Here is a 21,661-nt window from a genome sequence, read left to right as displayed (position 1 = left end):
TGACTCCACAACTACATGCAGCCTGAACGATGCTGAGGGGTTTGGACTGGACTGAGACACTCCTAGAGTACTGCGTTCTCAGGGTATTTATCACACCCGACAGACTCCAAACATTCTTCCTTCTTCAGGCCTTTCAAACGTGATTGTTTTCTCTGTATCTGATTTTCAGGATGCAGTCGTGTCGGTGCACTTGTGGACTTCACCAGCACCGCCACAACCTTGAGAGCGTGTTCAGGTCCACGCCGATCAGCTGAGCTTCGGGCGCTCAGCCGTCACCATTCCAGTTCTGTCTCACGTTGCAAAGCAGTCCAGAGTCACAGAGATGGTGATACTACCACGATACTTCGACCATGATGGTGGTACTACAGATTAACTGTGATACAAGGGGATGTCTGTGTAACTGAAGAAGGAAGTACTCGTAATAACCGCACACAGACACACACACACACACACACACACACACACAGGCCCACTTGTTACCAGATATCTGCTTCCACTCTACCACTCATACGTCCTAAAACAATGACACACTGGTACTTCTGATGAAGTCTGAGCTGGGATGTGATATCATGATCCAGCAGAGGGCGCTCTACTACTCCTACTGAGCTAATGCTAACTAGCGCAGCTCATTCAGCTTTGAAGAGTTAGTCCAAGTGGAGAGTGGAAGATTAGACCCCCCCCGTTAGAGGGGGTAAAGAGGTTCAAGATGAACAAATATTCCAACATACAAACACATGCTGGGAATGACTAGAACAGACCCTCTCACGGGGGTCCAGGAGTCTTACCCCTCCAGCATAGCGCGCATCGAGGTCCGACTGAGCCAAAGACACAAACAGCATCACAACTCAGAGCCTCTGAACTACAAGGTCACAGCTTCCTGTCTGTCAATCAAAGAGATGAGACGGTTTGATACTGACCCGGACGCTGCCTCGGCTGCCCACCGACATCCGCTCATCGTCGTCTGAGAACTGTGTGAGAGGGCGAGAAGGCGAGACGAAGGTTAGAGTGGGTGGTGGGGACAGATGAAGATCTCTGGTAATCCTGCTGTTATTGATCCTCTCAAACATGAGGAGATTTGTCCTCAGGCTCGTGGCGCGGCGTTTCCTACGTGGCTCTCACAGATGAAACGGAACACAAGACATGATACTGAGAGTTATTTTCCAATAAAATAGTAAATTCTAAACATTTTCAGCAGCAGTTCAATGGAACTCAGGTTCACGTCAGACCAAACTGAAGATGACCATCACCTACAAAGTGGAAGTGCTGATGCCCCAGCGAGACGCCACCATTTAAACACAAGTAGACTTTTGGGAGAACGACACTGGAACCTCCTTTAAGATCTTCAAGTTTTGGGTACCATGCACCGCATCGTTTTCATGTGTGTGTGCAAGTGTTTTGCTTGTCGTCTTGCAAACACACATGAACAAACCAGCCGCCGGCGTATTTGAGCGTTATCTTGATCTCTATCGCAACGCAATCACAAAGGTTTTGTTTTCCTGAACTATTTTGGTGCCAACACTTAGTGAGGTCTCTGCTCCTGGACTCCTACCTCCTTTTTGGTTGGACCAGCTTGACCTCAGAGTCATTACATCATACATTACATCAGCAGAACCAGTAAACCTGGAGGAGTCGGTGGTCCAACACCCTCCATACCAGGCTCATGCAGAAGAAGACAACGGCCACAACTGAATAATCTCTGGAATGTTTCTTTTTATTTATGAACTGAGGCTGACGTGTGAAAGAGAGGATGAAGAGAGTGAAGGAGTGTGTGGAAACAGAAGGAGGGATACACACCGTGGTCATCTGGGAAGGGCGTGAGTATCTCTCACTGTCCTCCTGGAGGGAGGGAGGGAGGGAGGGAGGAGATGAAGGGTGAAGGAGGAGACAAGTCAGAGGCAGAGGAGACGGATGGATGATGGAGGAAACCGTAGAAGAAGAAGAATGTTTTCATTCCAGTTAAAGCAACATCCTGGAATCATGCTGTGGTCCAGATACGTTACACAACCACTGAGCCCAGCAGACAAACTGGGACGAATTCACTGAGGACTGATGGGTCCTCATGAAACCCAGTAAACCAGCCAGTAAACAAGTGAGACACAATTCAGCCACACACTACAACTGCCTCTCACCTCAAGCTGTTGCTCAAAGTTCTGTTAGAGAAATGGATTAATAATGAAGTTAATGCGCGCGCACACACACACACACACACACACACACACACAGTGTGTCTTCTTTGATTCCACACGTTGACACACTTCTGGTGGGTGGAGCTCAGAAGCAGGCACTGATGAGGAGCACACGAGGTCCATCGCCCAACACCGCGTCAGAACAAAAGTCTGCTGACTTCCAAACCTGAAGTCTAGTTGACTTGAGGACTTGGAGCCTCGTGTCACCAGGACATGGTGATTCGCCCGCTGAGGTGAGGGCTCACCTAATGATCTGGATCGTCCCCTGCTGGTCGGTTGCAGTGCGCCTACATCCCCCACCTCCTCACGCTGCCTGGCTCCGTCACTGACTTGGATGAACTGTCTGGATGCGACCAGCACCACAGCCCTGCTCGTGGGACTTTGTCCCCAGGCAAATCAGTGTTTCAGGGACTTTGCTGGCAGTCGTGGGCCACACTGGTGCACAGGAACATCCATCACAACGATGTGTTCTGAGGTAGGTACGAGTTCAGAAGAATCTCACGGTGGTTTGTTCGAGCTCTGACGCTGGTGCTGAGTCAAACCTGCTCCTCTGGGTAAGTGGATTACCATTAATGGTCCAGCTTTGATTCACTATAATCAGTTATTTAGTAAAAAAGGCTTAACAGGAATTATCTGGAATTCAAAGCAGACTGCAAAGCTTCCACCAAGCCAAACGACAAGCAGGGTTAGAGTTTAGTGTTCTCGCATGTTCTAGCGTGACGGTACCATCCACTGCTCAATGTCTCCCCATTTGCTGTCCTGTCTGTCATCGAGTTTGGTGTTCAAGCCGTAATATTTCTAGGGAAAGACGGGAGACCATGAGAGAGACACCACAAGTGTACAGGACCTGGGCTGAAGGATGGTGAGAAAGAGGAGGCCTACCTTCTGCACCTGAAAGATCTGGGCAGCAGCACAGATGAAGAGCAGAGAGGAGGAATCGATGGAGAGAACAGGAGAGAGAGAAAAATGAAGGAGCACAGGCAGATTCAGCAGGGACAGATGAAAACAGACGGCATGCTGAGAGTCCAGCTGGGTGAGCGCCAGAGTGAACACCAGGGTGAACACTGGAGTGAACACTGGAGTGAACACCAGAGTGAACACCAGGGTGAACACTGGAGTGAACACAGGAGTGAACACCGGAGTGAACACCAGGGTGAACACCGGGGTGAACACTGGAGTGAACACCAGATTGAACACCGGGGTGAACACTGGAGTGAACACCAGATTGAACACCGGGGTGAACACAGGAGTGTACACCAGGGTGAACACAGGAGTGAACACCAGGGTGAACACTGGAGTGAACACCAGGGTGAACACAGGAGTAAACACCAGGGTGAACACTGGAGTGAACACCGGGGTGAACACTGGAGTGAACACAGGGGTGAACACAGGAGTGAACACCAGGGTGAACACAGGAGTGAACACCAGGGTGAACACAGGAGTAAACACAGGAGTGAACACCGGAGTGAACACAGGAGTGAACACCAGATTGAACACCGGAGTGAACACAGGAGTGAACACCAGGGTGAACACCAGGTTGGACTGACATTAAGGTGTAGAAAAACACATATTTGAATCACGGTTTTTAAGGAGGAATGTCAGGTTTGTCATGAGTCGTGTTCACTGGGCCAGTGGAAAGTACTGACTCTATCAAGTATTACTAACATCAGGGATACTAATATCTGATATGGCTGGATCTGGACACTGACACCATTCTAGCTTCTACTGAGTAACTTCAACTGTTTCTTTTTTCTTTTTTTTTTTTAGCTAAATTGAATGAAACCTTTACATTTCATTGCACACATTGAAGTAGCACTTCACTCTTAAAGGAGCGTTTTGTATTTCAAGTACTCATGCAAAGGTGTGTTGAGCTCACTAAGAGGTTTTTTTCCCCTGTCCTGTATTACTTCTTTGAGTCTCCAGAATGCAGAATGGGCCAGCAACGTATATTTAGCATGAAGCTAACGGAGACTGATGGCTAACAACAGCTTAAATGTCAGTGCACAAACTCTCCAGGTCTTCCATGCAGTGTTTAGAATCCATCCTGCATCCTACCTTTCCGCCTCGTTCCCACGAGTCCGACTAACAATATTCTTCAAGTCTTCACACAAATGCACGCACACAAGTGCACGCACACGCACACGCACACGCACGCACACACGCATGTTAAAACCAGCACTGCTGTCTGGCACCTGCTTTCTCACCAAACCTTCATTTGTTCCAAATCTTTCCTACATCATTCAATGATCTCACACCAAAACCTGCTCTTTGCTCTCTCCTTGTATCGCCTTCCTTCGCAGTAGGAGACTAAATGCTGGTCGTAGAGGATGTGATGTGTGTGTCCTTGATTCTGGTCCTAACAATCAACAGGAATCCTGCTGCTTCAGTCTTTAATCCAGATTTAGGGCCACCGTTTCCCTCGGGCGCTGCCCAATAACAGGATCGTCTTCTTTGTCATTCTGGCTTCCGTTTGTGGCTGACCTCTTCATGGCCTCAGCATCAGCAGCTCTCCTGGATAACCAGCGTTCTTTATTGAAAGACTTGGTGGAAATGAAAATATCATGGCCTCGCATGGACGACCTCCGACTGCAGCAGCAGGACCGGGCTGTTTTGTCCACCTGAAGGTGATGCTGCAGCCTCCTCAGAGCAGGAGACCACGAGTCAGACCAGAACACCTGGCCACCTTAACATCTTCATAACAAGACCAGCAGCAACTCTTCCACTGTAGAGAAGCTGGGCCGGAAGAAGTCAATCGCTGTCATTTACAGCAGTAGCAGCACCACTAGCTCGTTACCCGTTAGCAGCACTAAGATGTGACACTTTGGTCAGGTGACCCATCCGTCTGCATCTGTGCGCTGGGAGTCAAAGACGTCACTTTCATCGATTAAAAACAAAACTGAGCAAAGAGCAACAACCTGGTGGTGACAAGACCGAAAACGTGGCCTTGAGCCACCACATTAACAATTCTTAGTTTGGTCAGAACATCTGGACCCAAACTGCAAAGAAATTAAGTTGTTGGGTATCAATTATTCTATTGATTATTCTATCAATTATTCTATCAATTATTCTAATGATTATTCTATTGCTTATTCTAACAATTATTCTAACGATTATTCTATCGATTATTCACTTATTTGATCTCCAAGGTCTGTCAAGAATCAAGAGAGACAGACTGACAGAGAGGGAAAGACAGGTTTGCTGTTGCCAACATTATTTTGTCTTTAAATGTATTTAGAGAGAATATTTAAATAAATTTCATTCATACCCACAGATCCCCAGACCCCATGATCACATGACCCCCACTCAGGCTGTCCAGGACCAGAGAAAAAACCGTGTCACTTATCTCCCGTTGTGCGTCTGGACAGTCAATTAGCAGTGAGCCCGGCCCGCCATAAGCCCATTCAGCCAACGAGTTGCACAATCAGCTTAAATGTTTGTACTCGACAACTCACCGCGCTTCCCCTTTTAAAAGGGGGGGTTCCTGGGCGCCCGATGGCGGTGGCCCTCTGCCCCCTCGCCGCCAGCCGACGTCCGGCCGTCGTGCTGCCCTCAGCGCACCAGGAAAGACCGCATCATTCCAGGGTCCGTGGGTGAGATCATGGCTACTCAGACAGATCACAACACAAAGGAACGCTAAGGTCCGAGCGCCACAGAGACCACCACGCGACCATCAAGGCTGCAAACCCCACAATTCACTCTCACATCCAGCCGCCACCGTGGAGGACAAAGTCAAAACGTGGAGAAGCAGGCGGTGTGTGAGGAGGAGGCGGCCCATCACTCACGTCAAAACAACTGCTGCTGCCCTGCAGCGATGACCTGCTGCTAAGCTACTTTAGAACTCAGTTAAAGGATTAAATGGACGTGCGCGCACACACGCACACACACACACCAGACTCTGCTTAACAATGAGTGTTAATCTGCTGCATATGACCTGTGTGTGTGTGTGTGTGTGTGTGTGTGTGTGTGTGTGTGTGTGTGTGTGTGTCTGGATTGTTGTTGTTTGGGCTCAGTGCCTGTGTTGTGACTGAAAAAGCTTCCGGAGACCTCTGGTGCAGATATAAATCTCAATATTGATATTTGATTGATTTTTTTTCTGTAATAAGTAAAAAAAACTGTCAGTTCTGTAAACTGACCCGGGCCTTGTTATTGGTTCTCAGGGGACTCCACAAATCAAAGGCTCAGTTGTGGGGTAACGTTTGGTCCAGAACAGTCTCTAATGGACTCTAATAGTCTGTAACTGTCTCTAACGGTCCCTTTTACTCTCTTATAGTCTGTATAAGTCGAGTCTATCCTAGTTTCTAACGGTCTCTAATACAATGTACTAATCTTTAATAATCTCTAATGGTCTCTACTAGTCTCTTATACCCTGTACGAGTCACTAATGGTCTCTAGTAGTCTGTACTCGTCTCTTATACCCTGTACTAGTCACTGATGGTCTCTAGTAGTCTGTACTAGTCTCTCATAGTCGGTAATGGTCTCTAGTAGTCTGTACTAGTCTGTTATAACCTGTACTAGTCCCTAATGGTCTCTGGTAGTCTGTACTAGTCTCTCATAGTCGGTAATGGTCTCTAGTAGTCTGTACTAGTCTGTTATAACCTGTACTAGTCCCTAATGGTCTCTAGTGGTCTGTACTAGTCTCTCAGTCGGCAATGGTCTCTGGTGGTCTGTACTAGTCTCTCATAGTCGGTAATGGTCCCTAGTGGTCTGTACTAGTCTCACATAGTCGGCAATGGTCTCTAGTGGTCTGTACTAGTCTCTCATAGTCGGCAATGGTCTCTAGTAGTCTGTACTAGTCTCTCATAGTCGGCAATGGTCTCTAGTAGTCTGTACTAGTCTCTCATAGTCGGCAATGGTCTCTAGTAGTCTGTACTAGTCTCTCATAGTCGGCAATGGTCTCTAGTAGTCTGTACTAGTCTCTTATAGTCAGTAATGGTCTCTAGTAGTCTGTACTAGTCTCTCATAGTCGGCAATAGTCTCTAGTGGTCTGTACTAGTCTCTCATAGTCGGCAATAGTCTCTAGTGGTCTGTACTAGTCTCACATATTCGGCAATAGTCTCGAGTGGTCTGTACTAGTCTCTCATAGTCGGCAATGGTCTCTAGTAGTCTGTACTAGTCTCTCAGTCGGTAATGTCTCTAGTAGTCTGTACTAGTCTCTCCTAGTCGGCAATGGTCTCTGGTGGTCTGTACTAGTCTCTCATAGTCGGTAATGGTCTCTAGTGGTCTGTACTAGTCTCTCATAGTCGGTAATGGTCTCTAGTGGTCTGTACTAGTCTGTTATAACCTGTACTAGTCCCTAATGGTCTCTAGTGGTCTGTACTAGTCTCTCATAGTCAGTAATGGTCTCTAGTAGTCTGTACTAGTCTGTTATAACCTGTACTATTCCCTAATGGTCTCTAGTGGTCTGTACTAGTCTCTCAGTCGGCAATGGTCCCTAGTGGTCTGTACTAGTCTCACATAGTCGGCAATGGTCTCTAGTGGTCTGTACTAGTCTCTCATAGTCTGCAATGGTCTCTAGTAGTCTGTACTAGTCTCTCATAGTCGGCAATGGTCTTTAGTAGTCTGTACTAGTCTCTCAGTCGGTAATGTCTCTAGTAGTCTGTACTAGTCTCTCCTAGTTGGCAATGGTCTCTGGTGGTCTGTACTAGTCTCTCATAGTCGGTAATGGTCTCTAGTAGTCTGTACTAGTCTCTCCTAGTCGGCAATGGTCTCTGGTGGTCTGTACTAGTCTCTCATAGTCGGTAATGGTCTCTAGTAGTCTGTACTAGTCTCTCATAGTCGGTAATGGTCTCTAGTAGTCTGTACTAGTCTGTTATAACCTGTACTAGTCCCTAATGGTCTCTAGTGGTCTGTACTAGTCTCTCATAGTCGGTAATGGTCTCTAGTAGTCTGTACTAGTCTGTTATAACCTGTACTAGTCCCTAATGGTCTCTAGTAGTCTGTACTAGTCTCTCATAGTCGGTAATGGTCTCTAGTAGTCTGTACTAGTCTGTTATAACTTGTACTAGTCCCTAATGGTCTCTAGAGGTCTGTACTAGTCTCTCATAGTCGGCAATGGTCTCTAGTAGTCTGTACTAGTCTCTAATAGTCGGCAATGGTCCCTAGTGGTCTGTACTAGTCTCTCATAGTCGGTAAGGTTCTCTAGTAGTCTGTACTAGTCTCTAATAGTCGGCAATGGTCCCTGGTGGTCTGTACTAGTCTCTCAATCGGCAATGGTCTCTGGTGGTCTGTACTAGTCTCACATAGTCGGCAATGGTCTCTAGTAGTCTGTACTAGTCTCTCATAATCTGTAATGGTCTCTAGTCGTGTATTATAGCCTGCAATCAGAATAAATGTAGACATTTCACCACTAGTCCTTCCTCGTACTGCCATGCCTTCAACCCCCTGGTAATGTCCAGTGTGCAATTTGTGTTTATTATATCCCAACCTTTACTGGTCCCGATGGTCTAAAAGTTAAAACACAACATTGTAACATTTTTTAATTTATTTGCATAACAGAAGTGAAAGTACTTATGCAAATTTAGGATGTTTTGCAGTACAAGTACAACAAGAGCCCAATGCTCGGCCTTCAAATTGTGTCTTTTGGTATGAATGAAAGAGGAAGATTCCACCATTTCTTTCATAAATAAGAAAAACTCAACACTAACCCTGATATTTAGTGTGGAATCAGAATTTTTTTTTGCTTAAAAGAAAAAGACTGACTGACTGGTTGTTGCAGTTTTATAACCAGCTGATCGCACATTCAAACACAATCTGAAAAAATAATGCAGCCCGTTGTCAGTAAATCTGTGAAGGCAAAGATGTCTCACAGCTAAAACCAGCGGGCTGGTGGAGGAAGCCCACCTGGACGCCGGTTCAGCCTCGTCTGGGGTCAGAGGTGAGAGGCAGAAGCCTGTTTGTGTGTCTGGGATTACCGCAAGATAAGAATAGGTTGGAAAACACAATCCTCACACTGCGGATCAGACGTAAACCCGCCAGAAAATAACCCACCAGCACCTGGTTCAACACCCAACTACAGGGTGGCTTTCATTTACCTGCCAAGTTACATTCATGCAACTCAGATTCAATGTTCTGTCGATGCGTTCTGACAACAGCGCATTCCAGCTGCCACTTCTCACTGAGCAGGAGTCCCACATACCTCCACCAGGGAGAAGAAATGTTCCTCTTATCTGCACTAAAACAAGCGAGTGGCCTCATGACCCTCCTCAGGATCGCTGACCGCCGTCTGAACGCCGCCTGGCAGTCGTCGGAACGCCGCCTGACAGTCGTCTGAACGCCGCCTGGCAGTCGTCTGAAGGCCGCCTGGCAGTCGTCTGAAGGCCGCCTGGCAGTCGTCTGAAGGCCGCCTGGCAGTCGTCTGAAGTGGTCAAAGGGTTAAACAACAACTGGTTCAACATGTGCTGATGTCTTTCATTGTCACAAGTTTCCATGAAACTGCTGGAAGCTTCCTTTTACTTTGGCCCTGAGATTAAGAGGGAAAGCTTCCAACCTCCTGACGGAGTCGTTGCTGGACTTTCATCTCAGCGCCAGGCAGCAGATTAGCACCCCCCAACCCCCCATCCTCTTACGTGCCAACAAAATCCTGTATTTAATAAATAAGACAACTTGACTCACTTCCACTTGAGTGCATTCAGCGTTTCTTGCCTCAGTGTGATGATTGTGATGCTGCTGCAATACTGACACGTCCGACCTTCACACCCGCCGGCAGCAGGATTTGTGACATCACGGCTCCTCTGGAACCGGTCAGGTTGGTTTGGTGCAGTACTTTAAGTGACATGCGTCAAGAACAAATATTTGCTGACGGTAAAATAAAATCAATCGATGTGTTTTTTCATCTTGATTTCAAGCTGTGAGTCTTGTCTGTCAGTTGTTGATATTTGGTATTTATTTTTTGGACAAACATTTAACTTTTCCAAAAACCCTTTTTCCGCAAATATTAAAATCTTGTCTGTAAACATTTTTATCCTTTTGCAACTGCTAATGTCAAAGTGGCTCCTTCTCTGATAACCATAAGTGCTGGACTATAGGAGACTTCAAACTGTGACACTGGCTTCCTGGACTCCAGATCAGGCTGACAAACAGGACAGCCTAGAAACAACGAACCCTCGTGTAAAAATGAAACAAAATAATCCTTGTGACAATGAAGACTATTAATATTTAATATCAGACACTTTTGTTTGTATATTTTGACTAAATAATTTAGAGAACAGATCCAGACAGAAGAGCAAGAGGAAATAAAGTATAATTTTATTTACTGTCTTCATGTCTAGCAACATGAGAACAACTGACCTGCTGCAGCTACTGCACTCTGGTTCCATCTGTGACCTTTGACCTCCAGCATAAAGGAGCCCCAACGACATTGACAGGAGATACCCTCAGACTGAACGGCCAATCAGACTGCTGGAATCCCTACAAGACCAAGATGGCAAAACCTGGCAGCTAGAGTGACAAAGCTGAATGTACTAATGCTAAGCTAACGTTCAGCTGTAGGTTTGAAGTGCAACAGAGGGAAGGTTTGTCGTGCAAAACTTCTGTAAAACTCTTCACCATAAAATGCCTCCATGGTGGAGCTCCTCTGGGTCCACACTTGAACTTTGTTTCCCATGATGCATGTCAGCGGATCCCAATTCACTCTTTGTGTTCTTCTTCTACAAAGTGCTGCAATTCAGGCCTCTTAGCATTGCCACATCTCCTCTCTCACTCTAATCTAGTAACAACTTAAATATCACACACACTCACACACACACACACACACACACACACACACACACACACACACACACACATCCCTGATCCTCCTGCTGGATCAAGGAGACCAGGACTCTACCAGACCCCCTGGAGAGTTGGTGACCAGACGTTTCTGGTCAGTTTAGCTGCTGTTAGCATCAGTCTCTGTTAGCTTCAAGCTAAACATACGTGGCTGGTTCTTCCTGCAGTCTGGAGTCACTAAGAAGCGATGGAGGAGGGAAACACGTCTTAGTGAGCTGAGTCCTCCTGTTAGTGAGGACCGGAGAGGTGAGGTACTGTTTTTTTGAGGAAGTGTTACTTCAGCCTCAGTGACTCATCGGTAACTGTGGGTGACTACGGTGGCGTACGTGTGAGGGTGCGCGTTGACTTGTGTACCTCCTTCTGCTGTCGCTCCAGCTCCTTCATGCGGATCTCTCGGGCCTCCGCCCTGGCGGCCCTCTTGGCTGCCAGCCGGGCCTCAGCCTGAGATAGAGAAGAGAGACATGGAGAAGATTTAGAAAAGAGGAGCGAGGCCCCAGCAGGTGTCCCATGTTCACATGTCTACAAGTGAGCGGAGGTGCAGGTCCTCCAAAGACCCTTGTGTCAGTTTTGCTTGTGCATGGCCACCATCACCAACTCTGAGTATCTGAACAGAAATGGCTGAGTGTAGTTATGAACTCAATCATGTGAGAACAGGCAGCCACAACAGAGTGTAAACGTGTGTTTGTGTGTTAGAGGCCAGTGTGACTTTGCTGCACTCAGCCCTGCAGCAGCGGCGGTGGCAGGGTCTTTCCCTTAAAAGGATCGGTCAGAGCCAGGAGCCTGTGTGTGTGTGTGTGTGTGTGTGTGTGTGTGTGTGTGTGTGTGTGTGTGTGTGTGTGTGTGTGTGACAGCGTGAGTGTGTAAGCATTTCCTTCCTCTGGGCACCGTCACTCTGATCCCTCCCTCCACTGCACTCATGTATTTCCTCCATGTCAGTCAGCACCAGGACCCTAAACACAAACACAGGAGCAGCAGGAGGAACCTTCTGTCACGGCTCGGCCAACGCTTCAGCAGAGCAGCATCCAGCGCACGTGAACCACAACCCTGAACCACCCTCGTCTTAACGGTCCCTGAACCAGACGCAGCAAAGAAACGCAAAATCTACACTTCAGCAGCTTCAAGCACGACATGATGGGAACAGACACACACTCACTTTCACCACAATACATGAAAACACACTTATTAATATGTTAGGTTTTCAAATGAATGTGTTATAGTACACACTTATTTTCATCAACAAATATTTTCGGTATTTGTAACAACTTCCTAGTGTCACGTAGTGAATCTTTTTTAAAATGGGAATTATTGGAATTAAGATATCGGGCACTGCATGAGGTCATGTAGCAGTATATTAGTACTTCGATGAGGAGTAAATATACATGAACTCCTACAGTTCATCAGCCAGGACGACCAAGTTTACAGCCTGGTACAAAACAACAACCTCCAGCTTGACAACCCTGCTTCTATAAAAGTCACCTGTTTAAAGCAGGGGGGGCCAATTTGAGTGACAGGTAGAGGTGTTGCCAAGTTGCTAGCTGGGTCGTTATCATTAACTAGCTATCTCCTCCTCATTTCAGTAACTAGTGTTGATTGTTCGGCCAGGTGAGGGTTATGTCATGTGCACGTCTGGGCTTGGCGATCTGGCTGGCTGGTCTAAGTTCAGTCTGCTAACTAAACTAAGCTAAGCTAGCGAGGCTTTGTGCTACCAACTCCAACCTCGATCACCACCAGCGACGGCTCAGAGTACAAAACACGTACCAGTGGACTCCAGGCAGGTGAACAACCAGACCAGCCCGTCGGCCATCAAGGATCGTCGACAGAAGGTGTGAACAACATTCACGTCCTTGAAGGACTCACCTGCTCACATCTGACATCCGCTGGCTCGTTATTCTGGCGTTCATCATTGCATTCATTAATTTCTGCTTTCAATTCATTTGGCGATTTCCTCTCCTATTAACGAATCACGACAGGAAGTAGTTTCTCAGACCTCAGTGGATCCTCAAGGTCAAGAACTTTACTTCCTCTGGGAACAACAGACAAATCTGAGCACAAACACGTGACTCGGCAAAATCTCCATCTCAGCTGAAACTCAAACATTAGAACCACAGAATGACCATCGGCTTGGAGGTCGGAGAGCAGAACAGCAGGTCAGTAGCCGCATCAGTGGAGATGCTTCCTGCCCTGAGGGGTGTGTGTGTGTGTGTGTGTGTGTGTGTGTGTGTGAAAATATCACATATTTCTACAGCAAATGACACAATGCTCATTTCATTTTCTCAGACGAATATGCTCAGCCTCAGATCTTCAGATGTTACTCTACATCTGTTTATGAGGGTAGAGGTCACATGACTACTTGACCTAGCTGGGTAAGTGTGGATGACATTACAGGGCTGCGTCCGAACTGCCAAGTACCAACCTACGTCCTCCTGCTACGACCTACCGCTACAGCCTACTCCTGCAACCTGTGTTTAGGCTGGAATTCAGGTTGCGAAGGAGGTCGCTTCTCACGCCAGTTGTGGTTTCGGACAGCCGACGACCTCCTCTGAGACCTGCTTGGCAATTAGGATGCAGCGAGTGTTAAATACACTTGATCCACATTATTCAAGCTAACTAATAGTCTTCGTTGACAACAGCGCCGCTGCTTAACCTGTTTATGGCCTATCAGGGGAAACATCGCCACCTACTGCTTGGGAGGAGTAGCTACGTCCAGGACTGACTGCCGCAGCATGTGGAGTCTTTGTGCTGTTATTTTATCTTCCGTGTCAGAGGAGCAAGACGCTCCCAGCAGTTCTGATCCAGCTCTTAGAACCTTTCATGAAGGTGGCGGTTTGAGTGTGCGGACAAAGCAGCTGCCCCCCCCCCCCCTCCGTCCAGCGACCGGCTCCAGGGCTAAAAGCTGCTCTCAGACGGCGTCCCAGCTCAGCGGTTCACAGCTGCTCCCTCAATTACAGGAACTTTACTGGCTGGATGTTGGCGTCCATGTTGGCCTGTACATTCAGGAATGGACAATGATGGAGTTCCTGCTCAAATCTGATATTCTGCATCTGATTCAGCCAACAGCTCATTCAAGTGATATTCACATTGTGTTCATCCTGAGAGGAACATTCAGGCGACACTCGGGTACTCATGAGTACATCAACACCACCTTTTCAAAATTTTCTGGTTTTATACATTTTTTTCAAAAAACCTCTCCAGGCCAGGAAAAGGCTTCAATGACTGTATGAACTCTTTAGCCTCCGCAGCTGCCTTTCGTTCAGCTGTGTGTGTGTGTGTGTGGTACCAGGACATGAGGACAATCAGTGTTGACTGTGGCTTTCCTGTGAAATGACTGGACGCAGTCTTCTGAGACCACACCCAACAGTAGCCAGAGTGCTTTTAGTTTACGTTTTGGCAAATTTTACAATTTTGAGGAATTGAGGGAAGTATGGCGACGTGAGAGGGTCAAGAGAAGCTGGTGTTGTGCACGAGTCTGTCCCATCTCAAGAACACCTACTGATGGCCAGGAGTGCGAAATTGTGGCTCTCTGGGTGTCAGAGCGTTAAAGAGCGTTACACATAAAGTCACCTGAGGAACACAGACGTGACTTAAATGTGTTCTGTTAGCATGTGCTGTCGAAGTCACGTGTTCTCCTTCCCCAACGACAAACGCAAAACAAAGCTGTAACACGAGGAACTAATAGTCTGGCAGCAACACTGAGGTAGCGACTCTCAGGCCCGTCAGGGGATGCTGGTCCAAACTAACTGGGCCAGAACACGCGAGCGCTGATCTATTAATAACGACCTACATGGACTCGTCTCTGACTCGGCGAGGCAGCTGTCCTCTGGGAGCCGATGAGCTACTTCATCAGGTCCATTGTACTCATCAAGTGACAAATCACAACTGGAGCTACCTCAGGACACCCAAGTCCAGGACCAGGAGGGGGAACCTCAGACTGGTTCAAGAGATGAAGGGGAACTGAGGGTGGGCAGCAGCGGTGAGGTCAGCTGTGGGGACCCTGAGGTCATCAGAGGTCGCGACCCTGCTCAGCCCTCTTCAACTCAACACACATTTGGCTTCCCTGATGTTACACAACAACAATGTGATTTACAACTTGTACATGAAGCTTTGACAATCAACAATTTCAGTGGGCGTCGCTGTCTGGCTGCTCCCAAAGCATCATGGGAGTGGGCATCACCCCCCAGGAAGTGACACAACGCAGCTGTGAGGGCTCGCAGGGTGACGCCGTGACGTCACATTTCTCTGTTAAACTGAAAAACTCATTTAAATGAGCATGAAGTAGAACAGGCAGGGCGTCTGTGCAGTACAGCAGTACTTCATCTCATGGTAGTTTTAACAAGTACTGCAACTTCCTGTGATTGTGAGCTACAGCAGGTCACACCTCCTCGCTCTGACTGACGCCATCATTTTGTTTTTCTCCCACCAGGTTGAACAGGAAATATGAGGCTGCATCCACAGCATCAAGCTGAAATTCATGATGTCATCGAAACCAAGCCACACCTTCACCTCAGAGGCTGACGGTTGACATTCAAATGTGCAAATAAATTCAGGGCGGAGCGTCAACGCCAGAAGACATCTCTGGGAGCGGCCGCTGCCCTGCTCCAGTCGCCTAGCAACATGACTTGGTTTAGTCGTCCTAGCTTTAGCCTCATCGCTGCTGTCAATCAGAACCACCCCCTGCCATGCGCACAAGTGCACACACACACCTGCCCCCCCCCACTCCCTGAAGGAGGAAAAGTGGGACTGAGTGAATAAACAGGAAGAAGTTTGTGATAACAATCTGCAGGGCCTGATGATGTCACCAAGAGGAAGCCAACACACACACACACACAAACTAAAATGCCTCCACTTCCTTTTAAGGAGACGTGAGTCAGGCCAACTGGAGTCTGTGGTTTTACACACACACACACACACACACACACACACACACACACAGTAACTGTTTGGACCAGTGTGTGAAGGGGCTGTTGCTGGTATAATGGTTAGTCAAGTATTTAGACATGAAGACACAGGTAGTATGCTGTATGGAGTACTGACTGTATACAAGTACAGTACAAGTACACAACTTTAATAGAGATGAAGAAAAGATGTAATACCACCCCACCATCCAATGATGCAAATAAAACTACGACTCATCAGCAAGTGACGTGATGCACTCACACACCTGCACCTGAACAGGGCGCATTCAGGATTTCACTGCGGTGAGGGGGGTCAAACCTCAGACCTGCTGACAACGCACACCGCAGGTTTCCTGCATGTCCAGCAGCTGGGGGGCGCTATTGAGCCAAGCTATCCAAACATCACATAAAAACTCAGAGTGTTTGTGCTCCCAGGATAAAGACGATGCATGAAAACTACAAAGAGCCAAGTTAAAAAGGACACATTTCCTCCTGGATTCACTCAAAGAGGAAGTGGCGGAAGCGGCAGTCCAGATGTTTGAACGGAGCCAACGGGGACGTTTTAGCAGCTGGAAGCACCAGACAGAGAACCCTGAAGCACAAAAGAAGGAATTAGAGAGCCAGAAGAGTCAAACACCGGCAGCTGCAGACCCGGTTCTGATCCAGAGCAGACGGAGCGACTGTGATGCTCACAGAAGGATCCCAGTGGAAACAGACAATGAAGATTTATGCTAGCTTGAACTTTCCAACACATGGAAGAGATGAAGGAACGTAAGCACATCTTACTACGAGTTCTACTTCTACTACTACTATCAATATTTACAGAGGCTGCTGCTGGCTGTTATACATCCACCCTGACAGGCCAGTGATTCCCTCACTACCAGCCCGAGCTGGAGAAACCCTTCAGAATATCCCTCAGGACCCTTGGGAGTCGGCTCCCATCCAAGTTCCAGAACTGGAACCACTAGTACCTGACACCACCTACAGGTCAATAACTACTGGATGACGTTTGAGAAATAGTTCACCCAACAGCTCTTATTTGTCGTATCCAGGAGATGTTTCTCCCTCCTGCAGGACTTCTTGGTCACTCCAGAAGAATCCGGCAAGATTAAGGAGACGTGGATTTTACCAGACGATGAGGGGGACAGTTTAGCTGTTATGAGCTTTCGGTCTCCGTTAGCATCGAGCTAAACGTACGTGGCTGGCTCCTTCTGCAGTCTGGAGTCACTAAGATGTGACGGAGGAGCTCCACACTCCTTTAAGTGAGTATTTGAAGGATAAATGCATTTGCTGGGTGAAGTATCACGTTTCTCTCTCTCTGTCGCGTCTAATCAGCATCGCCACTCAACCAAGATACGCCAGTCAGCTCTTCCAGTGTGACGAGACCAAACGCCAGTGACGGACGCTGCAGACCTCAGCGGCTGCTCTCCCCTGGACTGATCCGAGCCTCGTCATGAGGGAAGAGCAACAATCACCGCTGCGTTCCTCCTCCTCCTGCCACAGTTCCTGATCTAAACTAGGCTGCAGCAACAGCTGATCTTTCAGGATGGTCTATTTTTAAACTCCTGCAGAACAGGCCAACTCATCAGGGGGGTTATGGCGTCCTGTCAGAGGAGCACCAGCCAGGGACCTGACCCCTCTGATACTTAAAGGCACAGATTCTCTGCTACACAGCTGTGACACGCAGCCAACCCCTATCCCTGCCGCTGCCACTGCCAACAATGGCTGAGCCACAGAATCTTCCTGGACCTACGCCGCCACCGAGCAGGGACAGGCAGCAGCTGCAGAGCTGTGTAGCTGATATCCTGCCGCTGGTCGCTGAGTACCGCCCTGGGAACGGCTTCAGACGCGACTACACGTTTACATCAGTGATGTGCAAAGTTGCTGACACGTCCGGTTAGAGCGAGTGCAGCTCGCCGTTCCACCCAACACCCCAGGAGTTCGTGTTCTCACCACAGCGCGGTAGAAAGCGGCTCAGACTGGACAATGTTCCACAATGGGACGTTTGCCCGAGCCTTTAATGTTGATGCTTCACAGCACCAGGCTTGAGCTGCGGGTTCTTCAGTGACCTGAACTAAGAGGCACCAACAAACCAGCCAGGAGGCTTTGTTGGTTGAGCTGAGCTCCTCAGGTGGTGCAGCTGCTGCCTGCAGCTCTGATCTCGTCAACAGAAGCTCTTTGATCTCTGACATCTAGTTTGGATCAAAGGAGCAACGTGCGGGAACATTTGCTGTCTACTTCCTGTTCCCAGCTGTGGACCTCCCCAGCCATCCAATCAGCTGCCACCTGAGTGACATGTGATGTAATGACAAGAACGCCGTGACCAGAAAACATAGCAGGCAATCTGAGGGGTGGGGTGGGTGTCCAAGGACCATGATGTTTTACCTGTAACTCTCACACACACACACACACACACACACGTGTTCACTCTCACTCGCTCCCTCACCTTTCAGCTCAACTCAACTCGTGGGAGCAGTGGTGTGTTCAGGGTTCTGGACGCTAGTCGTCACTACAGGCGTCCACAAGGTTTACTCATTCACCCGACAGCTGTGACATCATGCGAGGGAGCGCTACAGGTGAGGGCTGACTCCGCCCCTCTGACAGACTGTCTTGTTGCCTCAGGGGTTCTGACTGGGATCATGTTCTTCACTGGTCCGGCCCAACTCAGACGCGTCACCTCAGCACCTGTTGGAAGCAGCTGCCGAGGGTCAGAACACAGAACCTCCCAGTTAGAACATCAGCTGCTCCTGCACGCTCATCAGTGACGCCGCCATTTCTGGAACAATTTCTTTCCCAAACTCTGCGTCGCGGTGACATGAAGGAGTGAATCATGTCTGACACACTGTTCTCCACTGTCACGATGCTGAGGAGCTTGACTCGATGGTTCCGGAGAGGAGAACCTCCTGCTGCTCTGATCACCAGCTCGCTTCATGACAGTGAATCTGATGTTTTTGGGTTGAGAAGGAATGAGGCAGCTGAAGAGTTTGTTTGATGCTCTGATGAAGTTTTAGGGTTTGATGAGACAAAGGGACTGATACCGAGTCCAGGTCCGGCTGAAAGGAACCTTCCGCACTGACCTGATGAAAACCAGCTCATCAGCCAATAGTCACCGGTATCGTCGGTGATCGGTTACCATCGATATCAGCAAGTCTCCGCCTCTCTGTCGGTGAATCAACACCGAAGGCCAGCACCGCGTTTAGAGGGGACAAAAAAGTTAGGCAGTACTACAATATTCTATTTGAAGTGGTATTCTGAAACACAGCAGCCTGTAACAAATACTGCACTTTACCGAGACGCTGATATGAGCCATTTTGTGTTGACGGCACACACACGCGCACACACACACACGCGCACACACACACACTCGGTGCATCAGTATTTCCTGACGTCCCGCTAACAGAGAACGTAATGGACGGGGAAAGGAGAACAAGTTCTGATTTAAACCGTGAGACAGAACCTCTGGCAACCCGGAAGCGTCCCGGTCCGGGGTCCGGGGTCTGGGTGGAGGTTCTGGGGTCCTGTGTCACCGGGGCGCCTACACTCACCTCTCTGGCGATGAGGTTCAAAGCATCGTCCTCCGCCGTCGACCGTTCCTTGTTGGTGGTTCTCTTCCGTCCCGCGCCCTGGGTGCCCATCTTCCCCGCTACACGTATCCGGTCCCTCGGTGTCGGTAACTCGGTTCTCCGGTAATCCAGCCGGGGGGTCGGCGGTTAGCTAGCGGCGCTCATGAGGCGCTGAGAAGTCCGGTGAGAAGGCGGTCAGAGGCGGCTGGCCGTCGCCGGTGCCTCTGCTCTCTCTCTTCCTGACTTTTACCGACGAACTTAAACTCTGATTGACAGCTGTGGGTCCCCACGTGCGTCAGCGCGGCGTCCACAGCTGCCGAAACCTCCAGGGTCCGGTTCGAGTCCCGCGCTGAGATGAACCCGACGATGAAACAGTTTCCCTGAACTCCAGAAAGACTTGATCAGACTGTTCTGGTTACTCCGGGAGGCTGAGGGACTCGAACTACCGAGTAACTCACCCGCGTTGCCTTCATGTGCTGTGGGAAACGCGAGCGTCTGCTGCACGGCTACGTCACACTCCTGCTCCTCGCGGCTCAAGAGTGAGCTCAGGGTTCGGCTTCATCATTAACTCAGAGACACACAGAAGGTTCATGATATTCATGTACTAGAGAGGGGAAACTCCAGCTGAGTGGAACAACATACAACAACAATGGGAATACTGTACACTGTTGAAGTATTTGTACTTCATTTGAAGTTCAAAATGGTAGTACATCCAAAGGAATTCAGATCAGATTTCTGATCAGTTTGTAGGAGCAGTCATTTACTCTCAGCTTTGTGGAGAAAACCTGAAGAAAGACGCTTTGAACTGGGACGCTGTGAATCTTGACCGCGACCTTTAGAGGTCAACAGTTGGAGGCTTGAACTCCCTCCTGCTACAGAATACACAAATATCATGTACAGTGTGTACTTTTGTTTATAAAACATGCAAGTTCACTCAAAATCAAATCCTTCTCTACTTTTACTTGATGAGAATTTCGAAGGCTGAGTTTGAACCTCGACACAACTTGTTTTCAAAGAGAGCTCAGTAAACCGGAGTCAAAGTCCTTGTTTGTGCTACAAAAAAAAGAAGCTGATACTGATTCTGATTGGAGACTTGTACTTCTGCCAGAGTACTTTTATTTGTACTTTTACTGAAGGAGCTTCTACCACAGCTGAAACGATGCTCTGGTCGTTGACCGGTTGGTTTGGCACACCAGACAACGATGGAGAAAAGGAAACGCTTCCACCAACTGGCCCCTCAGCCTGCGAGCCTCCAGCAGCGTGAAGGCGAGTGATGCTTCCTTTGCTGCTCTGTAGCTTTAAGACGCAGGTGACCTGCTCCAACATTTACCTGCTCTGTGTGTCTTTTACACAGGAAGTCATTCGTGGTAAAAATTATTCAGCTGTTTAAAATTTATTTCAATAGAATCTCCATGTATTCTGGTCCGATTTGATGGATTGAACGATGGATAAAGAGCAAAGAAAGACGAGAGGAAGAGAAGTGAAGGAGAGAGAATCAAAGGGTTGACCTTTTGAACCTTTTGTCCCTCACCATCCCAGACCCCGAAACGCAGCTCAAATATGTGAGGAATGGAGAGTTTGCCAGCAGCACCTGAATGCAGCATCAGCCTCTGAAGGGTTCAGGTTCCATACATGTTCAGGTCAGGGCCTGCATGCTGGACCATACCCCCCCCCGCCCCCACCACCACCACCACCACCACCACCACCACCACACACCAGGCTATTTTTACTGATGGCCTCTGCTCTAAAAACAGCCAAGAGTTTCTTAAAGAGACAGACCAGCCTCAGACCTGAGACCCCAGACCAGACCAGTTTCTTTGAAACTCTGTTTAGTTTTAAACTCTAACCAGACATCAGACCTCCGATCAGACTGAATTGACTTTAACTGAACTCAAATAATTTGTTCAGCAACAAGATATTGTGTTCCAGCTGGTATCGGACCGTCTCTAGGACAGAACTGGCAGAGTGTGGAACTGCTCCTTTAAAAGAAACACCCTCCTTGTTAGTTCGGTTCTGATTAAAGAGGATCACTTACTGTCTTCTGTATTTTTGGTCATTTTAAATGTTGCATCTATGGACACTGAGACACACCTCTGTTTCATTGCTGTGTACTTTTACTACTGCCAGAGAAATACTGTGAAGTACATTTCAGAATTGTGCTGGTATCTGCTGCCCTCTAGAGTTGCATTCACTCATTCATTGTCAGACAAAAGGAATAAAAGTGGAGGAACCTGCCAGTGTGACCCATGCAGCT

At 48.3% G+C, this 21,661-nt stretch overlaps 1 protein-coding gene across 28 annotated transcripts in view; it reads right to left on the bottom strand.

Annotated features, from left to right (window-relative positions):
• The window catches only part of lrrfip1a (leucine rich repeat (in FLII) interacting protein 1a), a 36,454-nt gene extending 16,536 nt beyond the window's left edge, over nt 1-19,918 (bottom strand). For 2 of the 28 annotated variants that reach the window (XM_086219523.1, XM_086219530.1), the window contains exons 1-7: nt 19,390-19,913; nt 11,307-11,393; nt 3,069-3,086; nt 2,913-2,984; nt 1,795-1,836; nt 918-968; nt 786-815 (exon numbers count right to left, since the gene is read on the bottom strand). In XM_086219523.1, coding sequence (XP_086075649.1) covers nt 786-815; nt 918-968; nt 1,795-1,836; nt 2,913-2,984; nt 3,069-3,086; nt 11,307-11,393; nt 19,390-19,479 — 390 coding nt within the window. In that variant the 5' untranslated portion in view covers nt 19,480-19,913. Of the gene's footprint in view, nt 1-785; nt 816-917; nt 969-1,794; nt 1,837-2,431; nt 2,573-2,912; nt 2,985-3,068; nt 3,087-5,638; nt 6,139-11,306; nt 11,394-19,389 lie in introns of those variants that run through there. The other 26 variants (XM_086219524.1, XM_086219529.1, XM_086219531.1 and 23 more) reach the window with 24 other exon arrangements.
• Nucleotides 19,919-21,661: the final 1,743 nt, after the last annotated feature.

The sequence above is a fragment of the Aulostomus chinensis genome, chromosome 12 (genome assembly GCF_037954235.1).
Source record: "Aulostomus chinensis isolate RoL2024-O1b breed Wild chromosome 12, RoL_Achi_v1.0, whole genome shotgun sequence".
Classification (NCBI taxonomy): domain Eukaryota; kingdom Metazoa; phylum Chordata; class Actinopteri; order Syngnathiformes; family Aulostomidae; genus Aulostomus; species Aulostomus chinensis.
The sequence above is the reverse complement of the archived record's forward strand: the minus strand, read 5'-3'. Positions and strand labels throughout refer to the sequence as shown.